The sequence below is a fragment of the Panthera tigris genome, chromosome B3, assembly GCF_018350195.1.
Source record: "Panthera tigris isolate Pti1 chromosome B3, P.tigris_Pti1_mat1.1, whole genome shotgun sequence".
NCBI classification, from domain to species: Eukaryota; Metazoa; Chordata; class Mammalia; order Carnivora; family Felidae; genus Panthera; species Panthera tigris.
The window spans coordinates 45,229,588-45,249,740 of record NC_056665.1 but is presented as its reverse complement, the minus strand read 5'-3'; the positions used below and the strand labels follow the sequence as shown (position 1 = coordinate 45,249,740).

The following is a 20,153-nucleotide window of genomic DNA, read 5'->3' as shown; positions in this document are numbered from 1 at the left end:
TACACATAATTTGCTAGTTTAATAATTTGTAAGTGGGGTATTGAAGAATTTTTTAAACTCAAGAGATGAGCGCAGAGTTGGGCCTTATCAGCATATCACAGCAGAGGTGAGGACAATCATGTTCATGTATACTTGGATGCACAAATGGGAACTTGGTTCAGTGTGCATCTAGCACTGTCAGCAAAGAGAGTGTAGGCTGCCAGACTTCGTATATACATATCTTTAAAAGTTTATTTATTTATTTTGAGAGAGACAGACAGACAGAGAGAATCCCAAGTGGGCTTGGGAATCCCAAGTGTTAGTGCAGAGCCCAACACAGGGCTTGAACTCATGAACCGTGAGATCATGACCTGAGCCGACATCAAGAGTTGGCGCTCAACCAGCTGAGCCACCCAGATGCTCCAGACTTCATATATTTTATCTAAAAAGGGAATTCCAGCCTGAAGCTGAGTGATCTTGTCCAGTTGGAACAGGTGTCTCAGCAGAGGGACTTTGGTGATTATCATCTGTATTAGTCAGGGTTCTCCAGAAAAACAGAACCAACAGGATGTCCATCTATCTATCCATCCATCCATCCATCCATCCATCCATCATCTATTATAAGGTAATGGCTCACATGATTATGGAGGCTGAGAAGTCCTACCATCTGCCATCTGCAAGCTGAAGACCCAGGAAAGCCAGTGGTATAGTACTAAGTGCTGGGATCCAGAGAGCTGATAGTGTAGACTTTAGTTGAAGTCTGAAGGCTTGAGCACCAGCAGTGCTGAGGGCAGGAGAAGATGGACGTCCCAGCTCAGGCAGAATGTGAATGCCCTTTCTTCCTCCCTTTTTTTCCCCCTCCTTTCTATTCTACCATGGCTCTCAAGTGATGGGATAATGCCTACCCACTTTTGGGAGGGCATGTGCCAATTCAAATGCCTTTTGGAAACAACCTCACAGACACACCCAGAAATTATGTTTAACCAGCTATCTGGCTCAGTTAAGCTGACATATAATTAACCACCTCATTATCCATATTCATTTTGTTTTAAGTCTACCTGCCAGACGTGACTTGTCCTGTGTCTTGACTCTAGGGAGAGAAGACAGTGAATTGAATGCAATTTGAGTATTTGTTCAGTTCTGTTGATGGAGGTTTTTCAGTGTAAATTAACAAATTGGTGTTCTATTGTCTGCTCATCTCTAATACATTTTAGCTTGTCTGGGTCCATCTTTGAGGACCTGATCACCTCTGGGCACTGGCTAAATCCAATCTCTAAGACTTGAATGTGAAAGACCAAATCCTGGAAAATGAAGCTAAATTAATTGGTCTCCAGTGGGATCCAGGCATTTTTAGAAGCACTGGGGCTACTGTAGTGACCCAGACATGCAAGGCCTTTACTCTTAGTTAGTCCTGCTGCACATTCTAGTAGGGTTTACAGCCAGTAAACACTAAGTAACCAAGGTAATTTCAGCCTCAGTCCAGTGTTCTGGTAAGATAAAATGAAGGAGAGTAATTGTAGGGCTATTTTAGGAAGAAGGTGGTTTAGGTGACATGTGAACTGAGACTTAAGTGACAGAAGGGGCCAGCTGATGGGGCGTCTGGGTGGCTCAGTCAGTTAGGTGTCCGACTCTTGATTTCGGCTCAGGTCATGATCTCTCTGTTTGTGGGATCAAGCCCTGCATCGGGCTGAATGCTGACAGCATGGAGCCTGCTTGGGACCCTGTCTCTCCTTTCTGTGCCCCTTCCCTGCTCACACAAGCATGCGTTCTCTCACCCAAAATAAATAAATAAACTTAAAAAAAAAAAAAAAAAGAAGGGGCCAGCCGAGCCAAGGTGGTGGTGTGGGAGGAGGAGACACACAGGGCAGAGAACATTACAGAGAGAGGAAGCTGCAGGTTCCAAAGTCACAAGCAGAAGGAAGCTTGGCATGTTTGAGGAGCAGAAAAAGGACCAGTGGGATTGGAGTGTCATGGAATGAGTTGGGGCAGGTGGGTGAGGTGTGTGGGAATAGGAACAGATTGTTAGCCTGGAAGGTTATGACGGGAAGTTTGGAGTTTAGAAATGGGTAACCATTATTTAATTTTAAGCAAAGGAATTTAATTCATACGCTTGGTGCTGGGGATACATCAGTGAATAAAACAGATAAAAACCCTTGCCCTCCTGTTGCTTACAGACTGATTTGTGTTTCAAAATCACTCTGCTGCTACATGGGGAAGGGATTGTAGGGGAGCAAGAATGGAGACAGGGAGATGGGTTCGTGGCTCCCATGGCAGTTCAGGGGCAAGGTGACTTGGATTTGGGGAGTCATGGTGGAGATGGGGAGAAGTAGATGGGTTGTGGATCTGTTCTGGAGGTAGACCCAACAGGACTTCCAGCACGGTGGAGGCAGAGAGACTTCGTGCATGACGTGGCAAGTTTTAGGGACCCATTGAATGTCCATATGGAAATGCCAAGAAGGCAGTTTGATATGAAGCTGGAACTCCGGGACGTTTTAAGTCCTAGTGTGCAGATGAAGCAGCCATGTAGAGAGATACTATCTTATGAGGCCCTGACCTGTTGCAGTTGGGCCCTTCTCCAGGTGATACTGGAGTTACACTTCGGTTTCCAAGTCCTCACAAATCTGGGAGGAGTTGGAGAAGGAGAAACAAGCAGAGCTGTTTCCGTCCTGGTTATTCCTGGCAATCCTAGCTTGTCTGGGGGGGCAAGGTCCAGGGGGCATGGGTCTCACCTTTGCAGACACAGCATGATACAGCACTGTGGGGCTTACACGGGGCACCATTTCCTACTATCTTTGGGAAGGGAGATTTTGTAAGCGTAGGCCATATTTTAGAAAAAATAAATGAAGACTTAGGACATCGCTTTTTCTTTCCTTTTTTTTTTTTTTTTTTTTTTAAAGCTTTTTCTTAATTCTTTGAGAGAGAGAGAGACAGCTGGGAAGGGACAGAAAGAGACAAAGACACAGAATCCAAAGCAGGCTCCAGGCTCTGAGCTGTCAGCACAGAGCCTAATGTGGGGCTTTAACCCACAAACTATGAGAGCCAAAGTCAGATGTCTAACTGACTGAGCCACCCAGGCACCCTGGGACATCACTTTTTCAAAGTGTCTCTTTGCTCTGTGAAACACGTTATTGTATGCTTTTAGGGCGTGCACTTGCCACCCTTTTTCTTGCTACTGCAGCTGAGCCTCCCTGAGGGCAGGCCTGGGGCACAGTATGTGTGGCACACAGAAAAGAGTTTCTTGCATTGAATTGACAGTAATGGAGTGTCCATGATAGAGTCGGGGTGTAACCTTGTTAAAGTAAACATATCATTTTGCTACATTGTTCCGAAGTGACAATTAGGGAACATTACTGGCTGTACACAGGGTTTGCTTTTCTAAGACTTCATAGAATTCTCTAATACCCTCTGTTTTCTCATAACTTTTCAGTAGCATGAATATTGCATTAAGTTTTGATGAAATGCTTTTCTGTATTCTTCAAAGAAAGCACTTCTAATACAATCGCTTACCCATCTGCTTAAGAATTCTGAAAGTTAAATGGGCTTTTCTTACTTGTAAGCATTAAAACACACATACTCACACACACTTTTTTTGGTTATAAAAATAATGTAAGGCCTTTGTGGAAACTACAAAGAGGAAGCAAACATAATCCCACTCTAGAGAATAGCACAGCGTTAATATTCCAGTATTATTTTATATGTGTCTTATACACAGCAGGAATCATGCTGTATATTTATTTTGTACCCTTTCTTTTTTCCATGATATTAAACTGTATACATTTTCTCTTATTTTTGTTTTATTATTTTTAAGTGTTTATTTATATTGAGAGAGAGAGAGAACCAGGGTGAGTGGGGGAGGGGCAGAGAGAGAGGGAGAGAGAATCCCAAGCAGGCTCTGCACTGCCAGCACAGAGCCTGACACGGGGCTTGATCCCACCTGCTGTGAGATCATGACCTGAGCTGAAATCAGTAGTCAGATGCTTAACCAACTGAGCCATCCAGGTGCCCCTTTTTCCCTTAGTTTTAGAAGCTCTCTGTGAACTTCTTCCTGGTTGTGTAATAATGTATAAAACCTTGGAAAATACTTGGTGTATCTTAATAGGAAGATATCTTTGTGAGTACATTGTTGCCATTTTTCTTATTTCCTTGATTAATTTTAATAGCTAGAGTTACTGGATCAAAGGTTATGAACATTGTGAATATATTTTGATGGATCGTGTTCCAGAAAGATGTATCAGGAAGGGTCAACTATGCCTTTTTAATTTTGAAATGCTATTTTAGTATTATAAATTTAATACATTTGCTTTTTTAATTGATGAAAATGGCATGACTTTTTAATTTTAAATAGACTTTATTAGAGGAAGTTTAAGTTCACAGCAAAATTGAGCAGAAAACACAGAGTTCCCAGATGTTCCCCTTCCCCAGGGTCCCCCATTATCAATATCCGTGCCATAGTATTGCATTATCATGGTATGACTTTTATTTTTCATTTCTTTGCTTACTAGAAAGACTGAACCTTTTAAAAATGGTGTGAATTATTTTTAGCACCTCTTTTGTGGGTTGCTCTTCATTTCATGTGCTTGGTAATGTCTTGATTGAGAGACAGCTCAGAGGAAATACGATTGGTTATAGCCTTTGTCATTTGTACAGCATCTGATGCAGTGTTTCTCCAGGAGTGCTCTGTGGACCTTGAACATCCGCTTTTCTGGGCCCATTCCCTAGCTTTGGCTCTCCGGGGGTGGGGCCCAGGGATCTGTGTATTTAACAAGCCACCTGGGGATTCTTATGCACCCTAAAGACGTTTAAGAACCCCTGGTCTTAAACCTTTTTATAAACAGAGGTTTGAAACATTACATAGAAAAATGGCCTACTCCTTTCTATAAACTATAACAAATAAGTGTTACTTCCTATTGAAAGAGAGAACACCAGCGCCTTTTCATCAGTGGGAGAGTGTCAGAACCAGATTAGTCAGATCTGAAGGTTTCTTACAAGAATGTGTTCAGATGACTAACATTTTGTCATTCACAGGTATTGTAGCTGGTTTGCATTCTTCTTAACAGAGCGGGTTCATTCAGAAAAAGCTGGAAACTATAGCAGAGAACAGATAGGTCTAGCAGTTCCAAATTCCCTTCAGTGAAACATTCTTTTTACTGTCACTATCACTCCGTCTATAGTGGCTGCAACCAGGTTTCCAATGAGGAAAACACAAAATCCTATTTGCTAATTTCTCATTTTTACCAGGAAGTTTGAAAAATCCTAAAAACACGTATGTAAGCGCAGTTGCCTGCATACTTGAAAAAGAATAGTTGAGAAAAGGCAGCACAAAAACAATTTATGTACATGTCTGTACACAAGCCTGTATGTTATGCTGTGCTCACTGCAAACGTGGCTCCCGTCTGTCACTGTGCAGTGCTATTACAGCATCATTGACTGTGTCCTTTTCTTCCTGTGACTTTTTCCATGACTGGAACCCTATACCTCCCACTCCCCTTCCCCTCGTTTTGCCCATCCTCCTGTCCCCTTCCACCGTGGCAGCCATCCGTTTGTTCTTTATTTATGGGTCTATTTCTGCTTTTCGTTTGTTCATTTGTTTTGTTTTTCCACTGTAAAGGCTCAGTGAGAAGGAAGGCAGACAGCTATCTGCAAGCCAGGGAAAGGGCTCCCCTAGAACGTGACCGTGTTGGCACCCTGGTCCCGCACTTCCCAGCCTTAGAACTTCGAGAAATAGATGTTTGTTGTTTATAAGCTGCTCAGTCTGTGGCATTTTGTTCTTTTAGCCCCGTCTGACTAAGACAGGACACTTAGGAGATCTGGGTGCAGCATAAAATTTCTTTCTTGAACTTAAACCAGAGGCAAGGATGGTTAACTTTTATGACTTGAATTAGTTGCCCACGAGACAAAGTAGAAGAGAGAGAAACATCAGAGCCAAATACGAAGAGAGAGAAACCGTGAGGGAAAAGATGGAAGACTCAGTGGGGACACAGATCTAGGGCACCCAGCATGTGAATAGTTGGAGTTCCAGAAGGAGACAAAGAAACAGATGGAGAACAAACAGTAGCTACATAGAAGAATCCTCTGAGACTACAGATTGAAAAATTCACTGAGTTCCAGGTAGAATTGCATTTTTTTTGAAGTCCACAATTAGGTACATTCTGATAAAATTGAACTCCGACGTAGAAGAATAAAATCTTACAAGCTTCTAGGCATAAGGAGCCGAGAAACTTACAGAGGAAGAGGCACCAGACTTCCTATCAGCCTCGAAGTTCACTGGGAGGAGGGGCCTTGAGGTTAAGAATTCCACACCTTTCAATTGATCCCCAGCCTTTGGGGTAAGGGAAGGAGGGTTATCAACATGGCAGGGATTCAGAGAGTATTTTATCCAAGCGCCTAATCTGAGGAAAGTGTTAGAGAGTCTACACAGAGACCCTAAGATAGGGGGAAAGGAAAAGGAAGAAGGCAGAGGTCATCAATGATCCGTAGAAAAGACCTATGTTATTTCATGTAAGTAGAAGTTGAGGAATGCTTGAGACTGGGTAACAGAAGTACTGAAAAAAGGAGAAAAGATTATTGAAATAAAAGAGACATTTTACAAGCAAAAATTTTAGTTCCAGCCCAGTTAGAGGTACCAAGTTATTTTAGCAAAGCATAACTGGGGTGAGGGAAGGGCAAGAGGGGAGGAAAGTAAAATCCTTCCTGATAAACCACTTGCGTTGGAGGGTGAAGGAGGGTGGGCGTGAGGTGTGCTGAGTGTTTCATACCAAGGAGGGGGGAGCCGTGCAGGAACAGAGCCTGGAGTAGATGTGTGTGGTTATGGACATGGGGAAGGGAAGGGAGCCATTCATAGAATAGCGATGTCCAGGAACATTCCCCAGTCAACAAGGGGAGGGAGGACATTGGATGGTAACCTGGTTAAACCTATCAAAACAAGGAAAAGGAGCAAGGAAACAGCAACCAGAAGCAGCATAAATCATAAATATAAAGTGAGATGAAAGGTCAAATGTAAACACAAAGCAGTGTAGTGTCATGACTGAGAGAGAGCACAGTCTGTGGAGCCAGAGTTCCTAGTTCAGATCCCAGCTCAGTCACTTATTAACTGGCTTTGGACAAGCTACTTAATATCTCAGAGATTTCACCTCCTGTGAAATGGAGATAATAATAGTATCCACTTCGGAGGGTGTTGTGAGGATAAATGGGTTACTGTAGCTACAACACTCAGAACAGCGCGTGCTGTGCTAGACCAAGCAAGTATTTGCTTTATTATTTATAAAGTATGGTCACAGTGTTAATATTAGGTAAGATGAAACAACATTAAAAGCATTAAATCAGGGGCGCTTGGGTCGCTCAGTCGGTTAAGCGTCCGACTTCTGCTCAAGTCATGATCTCATGGTTCGTGAGTTTGAGCCCCACGTCGGGCTCTGTGCTGACAGCTCAGAGCCTGGAGCCTGCTTCAGATTCTGTGTCTTCTGCTCTCTCTGCCCCTCCCCCACTCATGTTCTGTCTGCCTGTCTGTCTCTCTCTCAAAAATAAATAAACATTTAAAAAAAGACACTAAATCAGAAGCACTAAATTATTGTGTAATGGTTAAGGTCACTTGTATCACAAATCTGTATGTGTCAAATAAAATGGTGGCTAAATAAAATGAAAAGTGTTAAAAATGTAAGGAGAACTTGATGAAAATATTTTACAATGGAGGAATTCATAAAACCTCTTTCCCAGATGGAGCAATCTGCTAGACAAAAATAAATAAGATCTAGAGAAAATGAATACTGGAATCAGCAAACTCAATCTAACAGACGATATTGAACCTTTTGTTCCTTGAATAGTTTTTTTGCATGGAACATTTAGTAAACATGTGCTGCAAAGCATACCCCAATACATTCAAAAAATTAAGTATATTCCAGACCATATTTTTGATCCCAAGCCAATAAAGTAGAAATAAATAATGAAAATGATGGGGCGCTTGCCTGGCTCAGTTGATAGAGCATGCAACTCTTGATCTTAGGGTTGTGAGTTCAGGCCCCACATTGGGTGTAGAGATTACTTAGAAGTAAAATCTTAAAAAAGTAAATAAATAAATAAATAAATAAATAAATAAATAAATAAAAATGACCAAAACACTTAACTGCTTGAAAATGAGGAAACACAACTCTAAGTAATCCTTTAGATACCTAAATATCAAAAGATCAAAGAGGAACACAAAATGGAAATTAAAACTAATAAGGAAAGCACTTCACACTCAGTCTATGGACACAGCAGATACTGTTCTAAAAAAAAAGTCTTTGTTATTGAGGAACTTAGTACTCCTATTTTAAAATTACTAAAAGAAAGTAAAACCAAAAGAAAAGCAAGAAAAATTAAAAAATACTTAAGCTGGCATTAAACAAATGAGAAATCTTAAATGGTTGAAAAGAAAAGGAGGTAAGGAATCAAGAGCTTTTTCTTTGCAAAGGGGAGAGAAGGTGGTGTTGGTGAGGGGAGTATGAGGGACAGAATGACGGTGGAGGAAGGGAGGGCAGAAAGGAAGCCATGTGCGAAAGAATAAGGAAATATTCAGAAGGAACATTGGTCTCTTGCGACCTAGGACTCCGGTTCTCCTGTCTGTCTGTCTGTCTTTCTGACTGTTGTGCTTCAACTCATCTTCTTTGCAGAGTGGTTACAGGGAGGGTGGGTTTTGGGGCCAGGCTGCTCGGTCAGTCCTGACTGGTCACTTGCCGTCCGTGTGACTTTGGGTGCATCATTTCATCCTGAAACACCGGGGACCCCAAGAGTGTGGATTTGGTACATGCTCAGTAAACACCAGGGGTGTCCTCACCATCCCCACTGTTCCTTAGACCTTAGACTTGCCAGAATGGCTGCTCCGCCAGGCCACGCGGTGTTGGGGCACCTGCTCTCACTGAATGCCTTTCCACGAGACCCCGTTCTGCTATTCCAGCAGAAGTACTGTCATCAGATAAGTACCGTAAGAGGATCAGCATTTGCTGTCTTGGCTCTGTGCTAGGCATTGTAGGTGCTTTTTGCACACCGTGTCACGAAACATTTACTGTGCCCTTAAGAGTACAGTCACTTAACAGATGTAAGTTTCCTTAACAGAGAAGGAAAAGGAAGCTCAGAGGACTTGACACATTTGCCCAGGGTCATTCAGCTAGAGGAACTGAATTTGGACATGTTTGTCTGACACCCCCTGCCCAGCCCTGTCCTTGCTTGGTGTTGATTTATTACTTCCTGACCGATTTAGGGAGTCTTCGCCTAGAGCAATGACTATCAAAAAACAGCCTGGAGTGGTGGAAAGAGCTCTGAACTGTAAGAGCAAGAGTCCAGGGACCTAGTCCGAGCTTTGCCCTTTCTTGCAGCGTGGGGGGCCGGGGAGGTGGTGAGGGGCTCTGTCAAGTCATGTGGCATCCAAGTCTCAGTGCTTTTACTGGCAGATGAAGGGACTGTGTGTGTGTGTGTGTGTGTGTGTGTGTGTGTGTGTGTGTGAGATCTCTGAGGTCTCTCTAAGCATGTGTAAGTACTTTCTGTACACGTGTATATATCAGGTGGCTGTCAAAAAGGAGCTCTTAGGAATGGAGTTAAATGTTCTTATTTTTATCAAAAGTATAAAATGCTTTTGTGCCAGCATGTAAATTCTCAGAAGACCCTCTTAGTGGTTTTTTTGTGTTGCCCAGGTACTCCAAGAGCAGATCCGGGCCCGGGACAACATCAGCTACGGAACTAATTCTGCCTTAAAGACTCTGGAGATGCGTCAGCTCTCCGGTTTGGGAGACCTTCGGGGGAGAGTGGCAAGGTAGGTGGTCAGGTGTTTGGGACTGTACTCACCGAAAGCTGTTTTTCATCAACTTCATTTTACAAAGTATATATTCACAAAGTCCCAAAGCAAATTCTTTGCGTTCTTCTAGTACATTCCCTCCTTTGCCCATAAAAATCTAAGGTAGAAGTTCCACCTGATTACGAGCATGCCACGATTTCTTATCTTGGAGTTGTGTTTGTGGAAGGAAATGATGGGAGGGCTCGGCTGACCTGTGTGATTTGGCCGGGTAATAATTATGTTTACTGTCTCCAGTAATACAAAGTTGAGACTTACATTTTGTATGTCTCTTTTAAAAATGTCATTTCCCTTGTAATTTATTTTTTTATTATCTTCTGAAAATTTTGGTCTGTGATAGATTGGAAATTTAGAGAAGATCTTTGACCTCAGGTAGTACAAAAGATGCTGTTCCGGCCCCTTTCTCCTGAAGGAGTGCTCCGTGCACCAGCACCATTGGAGTCACCCCAGAACTTGTTGGAAATGCACGATCTTTAAAATATTTATGGGCCTCTTCTGCCCTCTGCTGCTGTTAAGAGTCAAGCACAAGTCTACAAGGGGAGCTGTGGAGCCAGTAAACAATTCGAATCAGGCTGAGGTGAAAATGAGGCTGGTCTGTAAAGAGTGAGACGGAAGAAAGAACAGGAACACGGGATCCAAGACCTCTTTGGAGCAAAGGAGAGTAGTGTTGGGGGATCTGTGCAAGACCACACACGAAGGACCTTAGATGCTGGGCATGTGTGTTTCGGTCTGCTGGGTGAACATCAGTCTTATAGCAGACGGCCCCATAGAATGAATGGAGGCCTAGTTGCCACTCTTGTGTAGTTATCTCTTCTCATTCGGGTCAGCGCCAGTCTTCTTAGCGTGCCCTTTAGAGATGAACCCCCCACTGACCTCCTTATCTCTCTCGACCTTTGCACTGTACCTTTCGTCAGTAATCAGCTACTTGTTAGTCCCTGAATGGGTCATGCTCTGCCATCTCTGTGCCTTTGCACGTGCTTCTTCACCCACCATGCCTTTCCCCTTTCTTTTCTAACTTCTAATCAGACTTTCAAGTTCAGCTCAAATGTCACCTCCTCCAGGAAGTCTTCTCTGATACCCTAGTCTCCTGAGCTCTCCAAGCATTCTGTTCTATTGAGTCTCTCTACTGTTTTCAGAGTACATTTTTATTTTTGTAACCTACATGCATAGAACAGTCTCTGGAGAGCAGTAGATTCTCAATACATATTTGTTTGGATGAATTAATGATCTAGAAAAATTACTGTAATAGGACTGAAAAACTTGACGTCTTTTTGTGGAGATTGGCTTAACAGAAAGCCCACTCTGTGAGACCTCCCAGAAGAGTGAGAAGTTAGAAGGGCTTCAGAGCTACAGGGCAGAATAGGGACTTGTGGAAGATTTTGAGGATCTGCCTATGCACTTTAGTTGCAGATGAAGATTACGTGAGGCCAGCTATGTACGAGGCTTAGCACAGGGCATGGCATGGAGTGAACACAGAGCAAGTGGGAGCGTTTATGAATCTCAAGGGCAGCGGCAGTGACATTATCCTCATGAAACTGTTCTAATGACCAAATGGAGAAATGACTTTGAACTATTTTCAGGAATTTTACATTTTTCCTGTGCAGTTTCACATTCAGTTCTTTATGCAGTACGTTCCTTCCCTATAGCAAATACTTTTGCAATGAAACAATCACAAACGTTTGTTGTGAGCACCACCTATTTTCGCTTTGTTTTGTGGTTCTACTGGTCTTTCCCCTGGAATGCTAATAAGACTTTGTTGGAATAAACTTGTGTGGAAAAAAAAAAATCTTTGGCAAAGTTTTGGCTTTCTTGGATTGAATTGGAGGCGTATGAACGTGCTAAGTGATGGTCTTAAATTACTAGGCTGCTATATTATTTCAGGTTTTATTTTATAGTGTTTATGGATCCACCAGTGATGCCCTTGGTAGGAAGCTGGCCCTGATGCTCCCCCTTGTGCTTCTCTGTGGAGGTGGGGGGCACCCTCACCCCACTAAGAGTGGCATGCTCTGAACAGACTTTCTTAAAGAGTTTCCCATTTCTCCCTAAAGCAGAGCTCAGGGAGGCCAGCTTTCCTCTTCCTCCTGGAACAGTGGGTCCGTTATTTGGCCTGTCTTCTTCATTTTTCCCAGTGCTCAGCGGCCACTTCCATTCCTCCTTGAGGTCTGTTTTCATGGTTCCAGAGTTTTAAAGGAGAAATAGCTATATACTGATGCAGGTGTGCAAGTTCCCTCCAGGTAAGCAAGTCCAGGTGCAAAGGAAGAAAATGGATAAATTAGACATCATCAGCTTAAAAAATCTTTGGCTCTTTTAAATAATGCTATTATGAACATTCACAGACAAATTTCTGTGTGGCCATATGTTTTCATTTCTCTTGGATATATATATATATACCTAGGAGTATAATTGTTGAGTAATGTGGTACTCTATATTTAACCTTTTGAGGAACAGAACAGCCAGACTGTTTTCCAAAGCGATTGCACCATTTACAACGCCACCGGCACTGCGCAAGGGCTCTGATCGCTCCACGTCCTCACCAACACTTACCTTTTTGATAGAGCCAACCTAATGGGTATGAAGTAACATCTTGTTTTTGATTTGCATTTCCCTAGTGACTAATGGTGCTGAACACCATTCAGTGGGCTTATTGGTCATTTGTAGATCTTTGGAGAGCTGTTTATGCAGATCCTTTGCCCATTTTTGATCTGGATTAATAGTCTTTTTATTATTGAGTTGCAGAAGATCTTTATATATTCTAGATTCAATTCACTACCAGATACCTGATTTGAAAAAGCTTTCCCCCGTTCTAAGGGTTTTCTTTTCATTTGACTGGGTCCAATTGGTTCTTTTAAAAAATGATTACTGTCTCTTTGTTGATATTCCCTATTTGATGAGACATTACCATTATACCTTCCTTTACTTTTTTTTTTACAGTTTTTATTTATTTATTTTGAGAGAGAAAGGCAGAGAGAATCCCAAGCATATCCGTGCTGTCAGCCCATAGCCCTGTGCGGGGCTCCAAGTCACAAACCATGAGATCATGACCTGAGCCGAAATCAAGAGTGAGAAGATCAATCACCTGAGCCACCCAGGCACCCCATACCTTCCTTTACTTTTTTAAATCATGTTTTCTCTATTTCTTTGGGCATCCAGTGTTTATAATGGCTGCCTTAAAGTCTGTGTCTTTTAAATCTGACATCTTTCCCTCTCACTGCCAGTTTCTTTTGCCTGCTTTTTTTCTGTGTTTAGTTCATATTTTCTGGTGTCTTTGCTGGATACTGGATACTGACAGCTCCTTCCCTCTGCTTGCTTTGGTTGGTTGTTTGTTCAGTGACTTGGCCGGATTGTTTAGAGATGTCTCTATCTCCGGCAGTATGAAGCATCTAGTGCACAGGTGCCCTGTGATGTCAGTGATCTTAGCAAGACTCTCTCTTTTCCCTGATCTTTTAAAAAATTTTTTTGAGAGAGAGAGTGAGAGTGAGTGCGCTCACTTGCCAGGGAGGGGCAGAGGAAAAGAGGGAGAAAGGAGGCTCCACACCCAGCAGAACCTGACGTGGGGCTCGATCTCACAACTGTGAGACCATGACCTGAGCTGACATCAAGTGTGGAACGCTTAACTGACTGCACCACCTGGGGGCCCCTCTTTCCTTGATCTTTTATTAAGCCGTCTGCCTCTACAGGTATCACGTCCAGATCTTCATCGCCATTAATTTCTGGCAGATTGCTGTACAGGGATTGTTTCTGACAATACCCTGGGACATAAATTGCTCTGGAGTCTGATTCAGTTAAATTATTGCCAGCCCTTAAAGGCTTAATTATGTATATATACAAGAATTATTATATGTATAGGTAATTATAACATGGAACATGAACAACTTAATGTTTTAAATGTCACTGCCTTTCTGGGAGCCTGGGTGTTAAGCAACCGACTCTTGATCTTGGCTCAGGTCATAACCTCGCGGTTCATGAGATCGAACCCCCCCTCAAGCTCTGTGTTGACAGTGTAGAGCTTGCTTGGGATTCTCTCTCTCTCTCTCTCTCTCTCTCTCTCTCTCTGTCTCTCTCTCTCTCCCTCTCCCCCTCTCTTCCTCTCCCTCCCTCCCTCCCTCTCTCTCTCCCTCTCTGCCCCTTCCCCTTCTCATGCTCTCTTTCTCAATATAAACAAATAAACACTAACAAAATTTGTTTTTAAGATTTATTTTTGAGAGAGAGAGAGACAGAGACAGCATGACTGGGGGAGGGGGAGGAGCAGGAAGGGAGGGAGACATGGAATCTGAAGCAGGCTCCAGGCTCTGAACTATCAGCACAGAGCCCGACTCAGGGCTTGAACTCACAGATCGTGACCTGAGCCAAAGTCGGACACTTAATCAACTGAGGCACCCAGGTGCCCCTAGGTAAATATTTTTTTAAAATAATTAAAAAAAAATGTCACTGCCTTTGGTGTGCTATGCCACCATGTCATAAACTGTAAGAGATGTTTACTTTAAGCCTGTTGCCTGGTCAGGTCTGTGGCTAGACCTTTGGTACTCTGTTAATGAACTTCTGACCACCTCTTCGCCACTGATCTGGTAACCAGATGAAAAGTTATTCTGCCACACAATGGCTACAACCAAGAACTGCACCTGGGAGATAACAGTTATCCAAAGACCTGAAAAGGGAAATTTTGAAACGACTACATTATTGGTTCATTTATAACATAACAGGATAAAATAGGGCAACTTGTCAGATTGATTGCAAATTCTCGTTTAACTAAAGCTGTTGAGCCATGCACACAGCTATATTTAGAACTCTGAGGCTGTCTTTTATGAGTGTTTTTTTTTGAAAAGACAGGAACAGTGTCGTTGATTCAATATTAGCTGAGGTAGCAATATAGCTTCCCCCTTTTTTCTTATTTATTTATTTAGAAATAATTTGCAGGGTGCCTGGGTTTCTCAGTAGGTTAATCTGACTCGATTTTGGTTCTGGTCATGATCTCACAGTTCGTGAGATCAAGTCCTGTGTGGGGCTCTGTGCCAAAAGTGCAAAGTCTGCTTGGGATTTTCTCTGTCCCTCTCTCTCTGCCCCTCCCCCCTCTCAAAACAAACAAACAAACAATTTGAAACTTACAGAAAGTTTGCACGATTCACCAAGTGTTAACATTTCGTTCCATTTACTCAATTCTTTCTTTTTTTTTTGTTTTTATTTATTTTTGAGAGATAGAGAACAGAGCATGAGGTGGGGAGGGACAGAGAGAGAGAGGGAGATACAGAATCCAAAGCAGGCTTCAAGCTCTGAGCTGTCAGCACAGAGCCCAACATGGGGCCTGAACCCGTGAACCAGCGAGATCATGACCTGAGCCAAAGTTGGGCACTTAATCAACTGAGCCACCCAGGTGTCCCAGTTCTGTTCTTTCATATGTAATATTTTTATGCAGCATTTGAGAATAAGGATAACTTTGTTTTTAACATAAGAAAACCAGAGTTGATTTCTTTGTGTATGCTTTCTGATGGCAGGCTTTGGTATCTTACCTTGCAGGCCTCCCTGCCCTCCCCACCTGCTTTGTCCCCTAACTTATAAAGGTACGAAGATGAAGTGTGTGGTATTAAACAGTCAGAAACATTATGAAATATGTAAAGTAGAGAAAAAAATTAAGTTCACCAGCCCCTTGCTCTGTTTTATTCCTTACAGGTAACTAATATTAACAGCTTGATGTCTGTCCTTTCAGACTTTTTCATACATAGTTATGAGGTAATAATTTATCATTGTAGTAACATGATGATTTGCAGCCTCACAATCAATTAACAATCACAACAGTCTGATTTTGATTTTACAAAGTATTACATATATTATTCTGCAACTGAAGTGTTCGCACATAACAGTACATTGTGGGCTTTCTTTGAGTATATGCATAGTTCTAGTATACTGCTTACTTGGGTATGGAGTATCCTGCTACAACTGTGTGCCATAATTTATTGTATTTAACTACTAGTTGATGTTAATGGAAATTTATGTTGTAGTATTTGTGTTTCCAAGTGAGAAATAATACTGAAGCCAAGCCAAAGCTAGGGAAAATCAGTGAGCCATGAACTTCAGGATAATTTCAAGATCTTTCTAAATAACTTTTTCAAACAGAGTCCATCCCTCAAACAGCTTTTCAAAGATAATGAAAGTGGTCGGATGTAGTGATACCTGACAGTTCCTACCCAGTAAAAGCTGTGTTTGGACTGGAAAATAAAGCTTTTGTATAATATTTTTGTATTTCATGGTATGTTAAAACCCATGATATCCCCAAATAAGATTTAAATAATATTTTGCTAAACAGTTATGAACTCAAAAAAGAAAGGTCTTTATTTGGTGTTGTTTTTACCATCATTTGTGAAGTGAGGGATGATTTAAGACTAAGGAAGTAGTATGAATCAAGTACTTTGCACTGTACAGTAATTTTCTGTGTATTCATCCATTCACAAATACATTCATCCGTTCACAATATCTGTTGGGCCTCTTCTACATGTAAGGCAATGAACGGGGCACTAGGGTTTTCGTGATGAAAAAGGCAAATGTCGTCCCTCTGTCTTGCTGTTTATATTCTGTCTAGGAGGGGACACAGATGTCAAACAACTTAATGCCAAATAGTTATTTAATTTCACTTGTTATTTGAATAATTTATTTGTAGATGTTTGGAGTTTTATTTTTTTAATATTTTTAAAGTTTATTTACTTATTTCGAGAGAGAGAGAGCACGCGCGTGCACACACACAAGTGGGGGAGGGGCAGAGAAAGAGGAGGAGAGAGAATCCCAAGCAGATCAGGACAGTGCAGCACCCTATATGGAGTTTGAACTCATAAACCATGAGATCATGACCTTAGCTGAAGTCAAGAGTCAGGTTCTTAACTGACAGAGCCACCCAGGTGCCCTGATATTTGGGGTTTTCTATAGAAATCATATCATTTGCAAATAATGATAATTTTATTTCTTCTTTTCTGATCCTTGTATCCTTAGTCTCTCTTTCTTGTCATCTTACAATGGCAAACTCCTCCAATACCGTGTTAAGTAGATGTGATTGGCGGCATCTTTCTCTTGTTTTTTACTTCAATGAAATTATTCCATTGTTTTTCCATTTTGAATGATAATTGCTCGTGTTATTTTTTTTAACATAGATTTATCAGATTAAGTTTTCTTCAATTCCTAATTTACTAAGATTCTGTGAATTTGTATTGGGTTTTCTCAAGTATTTTTTGCATCTGTTCAAATCTTTTGGTATCCTTCCCTTTTGATCTGTTAATGCATACTTAGCAAAATGGCTAGATATATTAATATACAAAAGTCAGTTTCCTTACTATTAAACAAAACATACCAAAATGAAGATACCATTTAAAATAAAAGCAGAGAATATAAAATAACTAGGCAGAAATCTAACAAAAATTGCTCAAGACCTCTAAAGGGAAAATTTTTTTTAAATTTGATTAAGAAATGATAAGAGGGGCACCTGGGTGGCTCAGTCGGTTAAGCATCCGACTTCGGTTCAGGTCACGATCTCATGGTCTGTGGGTTCGAGCCCCACGTTGGGCTCTGTGCTGACAGCTCAGAGCCTGGAGCCTGCTTCAGATTTTTTGTCTCCCTCTCTCTCTGACCCTCCCCCGTTCATGCCCTGTCTCTCTCTGTCTCAAAAATAAATAAACATTAAAAAAAATAATAAGAAGAAAACATAAGTAGAGATAGATATTATATTCAAGGGTAGGAAGTCTTAATATTTCTGAAGATATCAATTCTTTCAAATTAATTTTTAGAATTAATGAAATTCCAGTTAATATCCTAACAGAGTTTTACATTGAACTAGATAAAATGACCTTAATGTTTATATGTAAGGGTTAAGAGTGAAAAATATCCGGTACACTTCTGAGGATGACCAGAGAGGGGAGAATTGCCCTACCCGATAGCAAGACTTGTTGTGAAACTCTATGTTATTGGCTTAGGGGTAGAGAAAGTGAAAATGGAATAAAATAGAGCATGCACAAATTGGACTGTGACCACATATGTGTGGGACCTTGGCACATGTCATAGATGGCATAGCAGATCAGTGGAGAAAGGAGGGATTGCTCATAAGTAAAGCTGAAAAATATATATTATACATATCAAAAAAGAGTAATTTCTTTTCTACCTCCTTCCAGATACAAAATCAGCTCTGGATGGGTAGAGGGCTTAAGTGCTAAAAATAAGACTTAAAAATTTTTAATAGAAAAATATAGATGAATATCTTTTAGATCTTTCGGTAGGGTAGAATTTCTTCTTGACATAAAAAGCATTGATGGATTTGGTTATATTAAAATTTAAAACATTGCTCATCAAAAGACCCTTTAAAGAAGAAAATTAAATGTTACAAACTGAGGACGATATTGGCTGGTAAAGGGTTAGTGCTAAGAGCATTTAAAGATTTCCTGCAAGTTAATAAGAATAATGCAAACAACCCAGTGTAACAATGGGTGAGAGATATGAATGACATTTTACCAAAGCAGAAACATATGTGGTCAACAAACATGTAAAGAGATTTAACTTCAGTGGTTGATGTTGAAATGAAAATTCAAAACACAAAATATTTTTTTTTCACCCAGTTGATTGGCATCTGAAATGTCTGAAAATAAGCATTAGAGAGGATGTGGCTTCTTACAGTCTCTTATTCCTTGCTAGTGGGAGTATAAATTAGTAGAATCTGATCTTACCTCCCAGTGTTGAACATTCACATACTCCATGATCCATCAGTTTCTGCCCGAGAGAAATTCTTGTATAAGGGGTCTTGTTAATAGCAGCATCATTCACAATAGAAAATACTGAAATAACCCAAAGTGCCCATCAATGATAGCATGAACAAATAAATTGTAACAAACAACAGAATATTATTCTATTGTCAAAATGAACCTCAGTGCTGTATGGCAATATGGATGAATCTTAGCAATATAATAGGTGGAAAAAATAAATACCAAAATATTGCATATGACATAATGTCTTTTTTTTATGTTTGTTTATTTAATTTGAGAGAGACAGAGAGCCAGTGGGGTAGGTGCAGAGAGAGGGAGAGAGAGAGAATCCCAAGCAGGCTCCACACTATCAGTGGTAGAGCCCGATATGGGGCTTGAACCCAAGAAACGTGAGATCATGACCCAAGCTGAAACCAAGGGTCAGACACTTAACCAACTGAGCCACCCAGGCGCCCCTGATATAATGTCTTTTGTAAAAGTTAAATTCAACTAAAACATGCGTATATATACTTTTAAGAAATGCATGCTAAGGTTGTCTGGGTAGCTCAGTTGGTTAAGCATCTGGCTTTTGATTTTGGCTCAGGTCATGATCTCACAGTTGCAGAGATTGAGCCCCTTCCACGCTTTGCTCTGACAATGCAGATAGAGCCTGCTTAGGGTTCTCTCTCTCTCCCTTTCTTCTGTTCTGCCACATTCGCATTCCCCCTCTCTCTCTTGCTCAAAATAGACATAAAATTAAAAAAAAGAAATAGCATGCCATCATATATATACACACGTATTTGCATATATATGTACTTACATACATGCATGTGTATATGCAATTAACTGTCTTTTAACATTTTATTTTATTTTATCTTAATTCCAGTACAGTTAACATACAGTGTTATTTAAGTTTCAAGTGTCAATATACTGATTCAACACTTCCAAACATCACCCAGGGCAAGTGCACTCCTTAATCCCCATCACCTATTTCATGCATCCCTCCACCCACCTCCCCTCTGGCAACCACCAGTTAAGAGTCTGTTTCTTGGCTTGCCATTAATCAGTCGTCTTAATATGAAAACAAGGGAATGATGACACAGGATTCAAAATGCTTACTTTCATGGGAGCCATTACTCAAAATAATTAACTGAACAAAGTGAGCCATGCTTGGGCCAGTGATGAGAGTATATTATGAAACAAGAGTATATTATGGAAGATATCCAAAATAATAACAATAATAAGTTTTAATCGCAAGTCAGTGAAAGATTTATGTGAAGATATCCAAAATAATAACAATAATAAATTTTAATCACAAGTCAGTGAAAGATTGATGTGGGGCGTTCTCCAAGTATGTAACTGGTGTGTCTCATCTGGGCGCTCTGGGAAGGCTTCCTTAAGGATGTGAGTTGCGTGCTTAGCTCTGAGGGTGGAATGGTAAGTACCCATGTGAAGAGGTCAGGGAAGAACATTCCAGACAGGAAACAACATGGGTCAGGCCTTGAAGTGGGAAGGAGTGAGGTAAGTTCGAAGCCCTGGAATATAATCAGTGTGACTAGATGAAGAGGGGAAAAGGGACTGAGGTGTGTGAGATGTGGCTGAAAGTTAGATGGATAGGGAGCAACCCTTGGGGGGCATTTTAAAGG

General features: G+C 41.2%; 1 protein-coding gene across 2 annotated transcripts in view; it reads left to right on the top strand.

Annotated features, from left to right (window-relative positions):
• FAM81A (family with sequence similarity 81 member A) overlaps positions 1-20,153 on the top strand; it is a 75,916-nt gene that overhangs the window by 32,530 nt on the left and 23,233 nt on the right. For both annotated transcript variants that reach the window (XM_042988743.1, XM_015538598.2), the window contains one exon: positions 9,642-9,760. In XM_042988743.1, coding sequence (XP_042844677.1) covers positions 9,642-9,760 — 119 coding nt within the window. The remainder of the gene's footprint in view (positions 1-9,641; positions 9,761-20,153) is intronic.